The sequence below is a fragment of the Rhincodon typus genome, chromosome 23 (genome assembly GCF_021869965.1).
Source record: "Rhincodon typus isolate 14 chromosome 23, sRhiTyp1.1, whole genome shotgun sequence".
NCBI classification, from domain to species: Eukaryota; Metazoa; Chordata; class Chondrichthyes; order Orectolobiformes; family Rhincodontidae; genus Rhincodon; species Rhincodon typus.
In genome coordinates, this window is record NC_063354.1 from 16304389 (window position 1) to 16311424 (window position 7036).

Below are 7036 nucleotides of genomic sequence, written 5' to 3' on the forward strand. Positions count from 1 at the left end.
GTGTGTGTGTGTGTGTGTGTGTGTGTGTGTGTGTGTGTGTGTGTGTGTGTGTAAGGGTTGGTCCCCAAAGGCCATTACAATCATTAATTTGATGGTACACCCTATTGTTGTATTTTTTTTGTATTGATGCTAGTTAATTTCACTAGTTTTAATCTTCTACGGTAGGTTACGTACTCTTATTATACGTTCTTGTGCACCCATCCCGAATTTGTGTCTGCATTTGCAATTGTAACATGCTCTGCTAAATATCATCAGGGATGGATTGTATAGCATGGGCTGATATTTGACAAACTGCACGACCTTGGATGAGCCCTATGAACATTCCCGTACGTGCCGCAGACAGCACAAATAAAAAACTTGTTTTCTGTACAAGCCAGCAGTTTCATCTATTGTATCTGTTGTTTTCTGTACTGGTTGTTTGAGATACTGTATGAGAGAGAGTCAGTTTCGTTCCAAGGCTGTTGGACTTTACCTCAGAACAGGATCGTGAACAGTGCCACGAACAAAGCTAAGCCTCCAGACCGGCCATCGATCAAGGGGTCCCCAAAGGGCAGAGGGATGTGAGACTTGTTGCTTGTGTTTTCTTTATCTTTTCCATCTATTATTACCACTATAATCATTTATTATTACTTAATAAACATTCATATTTAACCAAATTGCTGCTGAGCCTTCTCTTAATTATATTTACCCGAATCTGAAAAGAACCACTTGGATACACACTGTGATCCAAGACAGGGCTGTGTCCTAATTCATTGGCTGAGACATGCCATTCTGAGCCTGCCTTGAAATTTTAGCAAATAATGCTGGCAGCTTGAGTGTCTTGAATTATGTGTTCTCATGCCCTGACCTCAAGTTGGGGAGGGGAAAGAGGTGTTTATTTGCCATGATAAAATGAGACAAAAATTTGGCTACTTTAGAACGGTCAGTAAATATTACACAAACAATGAAAATTGCTGCTTATTTAATCATGCAGCCTGAGGAATAACTTGTTTTTTAAAATTATGAAGAGGCTGATTTAACTAGATTCGGAGAAAATGATAAATCCAAGACCGTCACCAATAAAATGAAACAAAGAATGCAGGAGACAATTTTCGAATAATTATTAAGAATGAGGAGGATTGGAACTTGTTATCACAGTGAGGTTGAGATGAATGGCATTCATGCATTTATGGAGAAGCTAGCTAAGTAATTAAGGAAGAATGGAACAGAAGTATGCCTTAATGGAGCAAGATGAAATAAGGTGGAAAAGTACTTCTATGGAGCAAATGCTTGCTGGGCCACACAGACCATTTCTGTTCAGTTGGTTCATTGCAATCAACTGGTCTATTTCTGAATTCGACAGACTATACACACAGTGCTCTGAATGACATCCAAAAAACTAAAATTATTCTACAGCATTGGCTATTTCCATTCAAAGCAATGGAATCAGGCATTCATGTCAGTCTCACCCTACTTGGGAAAAGATGGGTTGTTACTACGTTCTGATGCAAGCATAGAGTGTCTTTCAGACCACATTTTCAAACTGATGTGATGAAAATCATGTTAGCTATTAAATTTTGACAAGCTAATCTTGCTACACCTATAAACTGTTTCATAGCAGCTTGAATGCAGCAGACGAAGCAGAAATAGTTTGAAATTCTTGTGATCTGCCAATTATGGTTCTCATTTCTCTGGCTTGGTTATAGTACTGCCTTACCGTACTGATTCCTGCACCAGAGTAGATCACTGGGTATTGTGCTTCTTGAATAGCTGCTGCCAGCAGGTTAATTTTTCTCCTTAGTTCTTCGGGTTCATCAATAACCTAACAAGAATAAATAGCAGAGCTGTCACAGCCTAAACATTTAAATGCATCTAATCTACAAAAGCACCTTAAGGAACTGTATTCTGCAAATTATTTAAAAGAGTAAAGAAACCTTGCATTTATAGAATGCCTTCCATATCTGGGAGATATCTCAAACTGCTTAAAAGCAATTAATATCTAAAATGTAGCCTGATGGAAATCAAGGCCTGGTTTTCCTGGAGTATTTATAAAATCTTTAACGTTTATGAAAGTATGCACAATTCCCAAATGTACTGATCTTTAGATCCAGATAGAAAGCACAGACCAAGTTTCTGTATTTAACTAGAATTATTTACTACAAATAAATTCGAGCTATAGGTAAATAATTATGAACCATCGATACATACAGTTAAACATACAGTTTAAAATTTCCCCTACAAACATATACAGACAGACAAGAAAAGTGGATGTTACGGGCAAAGGGAACAACAGGGAAAGTAGTTCAATGATGCCTGACCACAGGTTTTGCTGTTTTTTGATCTTCTTTCTCCTGGTACTTTCAGGAGATACTTGCTTGCAGGAGACACAAGGTGACCAATTCACACTTGTAACATCTCCAATTCATTGGTTCAATGTAACAGCTCACACCAACATTTTTGTCTCTCTGCAGATTGCATGGATGCTTTGCAGAACACCTATATTCCGTCTGTAAAAACAACCCTGAGCTTCTGGTTGCCGGCCACTTCAAAACATCACTGTGTTCCCACATCAACATTTCTATCTCAGGCCTGCTGCAGTGCTTCTACGAGGCTCAGGGTAAGCTGGAAGAGCTGGTTCTCGTATTTTGCTTGGGGTCCCTGCAGCCTTCAGGACTCAATAAGCAAGTTCAATAACTTTAAAACCTGAGCACCCCTTTCCATGTCCTTTACCCACTCCCATAGCTAGTCATGACATGAGCTGTTTCAAGCACAACCAACACATTTTCACTCACTCATGGTCCCCATTATCAGCTTTTCTTCTTCCCTGGCTTACTATCAACCATCCCTTTGTCTGCCTAACTTCTCCCCACCCAAAACTCTTTCTGGGCTCCATCTCCACCTATCCACTCACTCCATTCCCTGTCATTGGCATAACAACCATCTTTTATAGTTGTCTGTTCTGGAGAAAGGTGACCGAACTTGAAATGTTAACCCTGCTTTCTCTCCAGATGCTGCCAGACTTGCTGAGTTTCTCCAGCAATTTTTGTTTTGTCTTAGACATCTTTGCGCTCTTGGCTAATACTTATTCCTCAACAAAGATCACTAAAACAGATTATTTGGTCACTATCACAAATTGACTGTTGTTTCTTACATTACAATAGTGACCACTTTTCAAAAGCTATTAAGACATTGTGAAAGGCAAGGAAATGCATGTTCTTCTCCTTGTAGTCAGTAGAAGGAATAATAGGAACTGGTCATAACAGTAGTCCAATACTACAAGAAGTTCTAAATTTAATTTTAAATTAATTGTTTCTCTAACTTAAATCACTATTAACCAAGCCTGTTACTGTGTATAACTGACCAATGTGGAAGTTCAGGAGTCAACTACAAAGCACGAGACAAATTACTTACCTCTTCAAGTTTCCTCTTTCGTGCCTCAGTCTTCTGTTTTCGCTTTTCCAACTCCTGCACAGTATCAACACATCCTGCAAGCACAGCAAGGTCATCCTTTGTTCGTAGTTCTTCTGGTTTTTGTAGGATTTTGGAGACCTGCAAGATATTCAGATATGGAGCTATTAGAAGAAATGGGCTACTAAATGGGCTAATACATTATCATCAGTTGAAACCCAAGCACATTCAATTATCCAACTTCCTTATACTAAATGAAGAAAAATATTTTTTAAAAAAGGTACATAGAAACGGCGAGAAAATTGAATAAGAACAAATAACTACTGTGGATAAAGTGAACAGATTCCTCAATTTTGCAAACAACAACCTGAGGGTATTAGTTTGCAAACTTTAATATCAACAGATACATTCTTAGTGCTAGCAAGTAGCAGTTACTTACAGTCATGTTTGAAGTGAAAGCTGTTTAACATGTGAAGGAATGGCATAAAAAAAGCTTAAGAGTGCACACTTCCATTTACGGCCACAATTTAGCACTGCCAAATAAAGAGCTTGGAACAAGGTTTCAATGCCTGTCCTGACAAAATAAAAGTTGTACTCGAGCCAATTCATTTTATCACTGTACCTATGCTGTTCTTGTGCAAGGCTCTTCATAGGTTACCTCATGTCACTTCCACAACTACCAAATCGGTCATGTATTGAACAAGTCAAAAATGTTCCCTCGCGGCACATTCCCAGTTTATAAGTCCCAGATATTTTCCCTTGAGTAATCATTCTGATTAATCAGAAACATGTTTTCAAACTTATATGTTTATTAAAAGTAGTGCACAGATAAAGACAGCAAAAAGAAATTAACTGTTACCGCTGAGCGTTTTAAACATTTCAAATTTCAAGAGCCCATGGAGGCTCAGTGGTTAGCACTGCTGCTGCACACCCTTGGGCAACTGTGTGTTGAGTGTGCACATTCTCCCTGTGTCTGTGTGGGTTTCCTCCGGATGCTCCGGTTTCCTCCCACAATCCAAAGATGTGCAGGTTAAGTGACTGGCCAAGCTAGATTGCCCATAGTATCCAGGGATGTGCAGGCTAGGTGGATTAGCCATTGAGAAGTGCAGGGTTATATGGGTGGGAGTGTGGGTCTGGGTGGGTTGGTGTGACACTGAGGATTCTACCAACAGTCACATTTCACTAAGATCCTATTGACAACTATTATTTCCATCTTCAGTGGATACAAAATATGTGAATTTTAGAAACTTTGCAATGAAACTGAGAAAAGAAATCCGCGATAATCTCTGATGAAATATGGGATTCAACAACAATAATATTTCATCAAGAGAAGGTATAGACATAGTAAAACATTACAAAATTTAGAGATGTGCAATAAGGCAGTCATAACTTATTCAATATTATAGATCAGTGACATCTCTAAACAGGTTGATTAGAAAAATGTTAAATCTTTTTTCTAATGCTAGAGACAGTTGAATGTTCAATCTTTGACAGTCACAAAAATGCCAGAGTGTCCCATTAAAATGGCTTCATGCTGTTTATTCATGGGCCAGACATGACAAACTTTAAACAAATACTCATTGTACTAAAAGAATAGCATGGAAAGCTTTCATGTAGTTAACTGAATTTACAGTACTGATGAATAGTTTTTCAAATCAGGCACTTGCCTTGGTGTCTCCATGTTAATTAGCAATACTCTAGCAAACTAACTCTGAAGTGACTCATGCCAACATGCTACCTCTCGCAGATGCAACCATTTGTAGGCAAACCAATTTTCTTTCACTTTGCAAACAACACTTTTATTTTCATAATAAACTGGGGTGCTTTCCAGAGATTGCACTGCAGCAGTGACTGTAAAGATTCATAAGACTAATCATGGGATTCAGGGAGAATGTGCACACTCTACAGATTGAAATGAGTCATCATAACCTTCTGGATAGTCCCAGACACAGATGGCCAGACAGCACAGAGGAATGTAGTTGCTCTTCCCACCACAGCAACACAGGTGATCATAGTAATTGGTTTGTGTCCCTGGGTCATGTTGCCGCAGAACACTCCAAGTAGTTGGACTATACCATACCACCTGTCCCTTGTGGAAAAAATTGCATAGGAAAACTCCTTTAACCACATGTCCATCAGGCAATGGTCAGCGCATAACATCCTCAAGACCCTGTGGGAAAAGGAGAGGGTAGATCCTGTTGGATTGTTCCCTGAGTGGACTGTCAAAGTTATTTGGCGGATTGCCTCATCACTAGAGCTTTCCAACAAGCGCAAGACATTGCTTGGCTGGTGGTGAGAAGGGCACTAACCATCAGATCCTTCACTTATGCCCAGAAACTCACTACCACCTCACACTGTCCACGAAGCAGCAGCAGTGAAAAAGAGACCATCACACATCTCTTTCTGGAATGTGCCTTTGCAAAGAAGATCCAGAGAGAGATACAGTGGTTTCCGTTGAGATTCATTCTGAGCAGCACTTGTGCCACAGCTCCACAGGCTATTCCCCAGGAGTACACCAAGACAAACATCAATTGCACCTGAAGGACCATCGACTCAGTGGATGACGCTCTTTGGTCTGCCCAAAACTTGTTGCTCTTCTAGTGCAAAGAGTTGAGCTCGACTGACTGTTGCAACTGGCACATTCCAAGATCCGGTACTATATGCGGAGGAATGCACTAAAAAGCTTGAGGCAGCTGCCACCAAGGCACTGAGGGGTAAGGTCTAATGTCTTCCTGCTAAAACATGAGGGTCTGTTCCATTGAGATACCCAGGTAGTCATAATGGAAATGTAAATAGTTTCCTTTCATGTTTAGGTGATGCCTTTTTTGTTGCAACTGTGTTGAAGCTCTAAGGAGGAATGTTAAAATTCCACTGTATTTTCTGCAAAGTCTGTACAGAACTGTTTTGTACTTGTAATTTACTTGCAGATAGTTTACGAATAACGTATATTTTTGGAATAAAAAAAGTTGGCTCGTTTTTCCTTTTGCTCAACAATTTGGTCCCTTCCTTTGAAACCACTGATTGCATACTGGAGTACAAATCAAAGAATCCAGGCACCTTCTAGTGCTTTGCCCAACTAGCCATTCTTCACAGCAAGGAAGCATCTCAGCTTACTCCAATTCTATTCTTAACTCATCCAGACAGAAAAGGAGCAGCAATCAAGGACCTTAGCAGCCCCCCTCCACCCAGTTGTAGTGATTGGATCAAGGTTAGCCAGGTGGATCTCTGAGTATGAGATCCCTGATTAGGGCTGTTAACGTAGGCCAATTAGGGAATCCTGGCTGATAGATATAAACAGAAGTCTCCTCTTTCGCGGTTATGTTCGAGCCTGGTGTCATTGGAGAGGGAGCACACAGCATCGACCAGCGCTCTTGATGCCTTTGGGGAGAAGTGGGCATCGTGGGGAATGCAGTGCTTTATGTTTCTCTCCAACTCTACTTTGAGTTAGTCCCGTCCTTCAACCCCTACCCTCCCCTTCACTTTTTGATGTAATCATTGCCCTTATCAGGCTTTGCTTGTTAACGCTTCACTAGCCACATGGGTGCTTTCCTGGTGGTGGAAAGAATAGGATACAGTCTGTGTACAATGCTGTCTTTCTTACTGAGTCACTAGTGATACACACACAGCCACAGGTGATCTGGGGAAAATA

General features: G+C 40.3%; 1 protein-coding gene across 1 annotated transcript in view; it reads right to left on the bottom strand.

Moving 5' to 3' along the window:
* Positions 1-4158, bottom strand: part of sirt7 (sirtuin 7) — a 29705-nt gene extending 25547 nt beyond the window's left edge. Inside the window, exons 1-3 of the mRNA XM_048611103.1 lie at positions 4046-4158; positions 3391-3580; positions 1697-1801 (exon numbers count right to left, since the gene is read on the bottom strand). Coding sequence (XP_048467060.1) covers positions 1697-1801; positions 3391-3580; positions 4046-4158 — 408 coding nt within the window. The remainder of the gene's footprint in view (positions 1-1696; positions 1802-3390; positions 3581-4045) is intronic.
* Positions 4159-7036: the final 2878 nt, after the last annotated feature.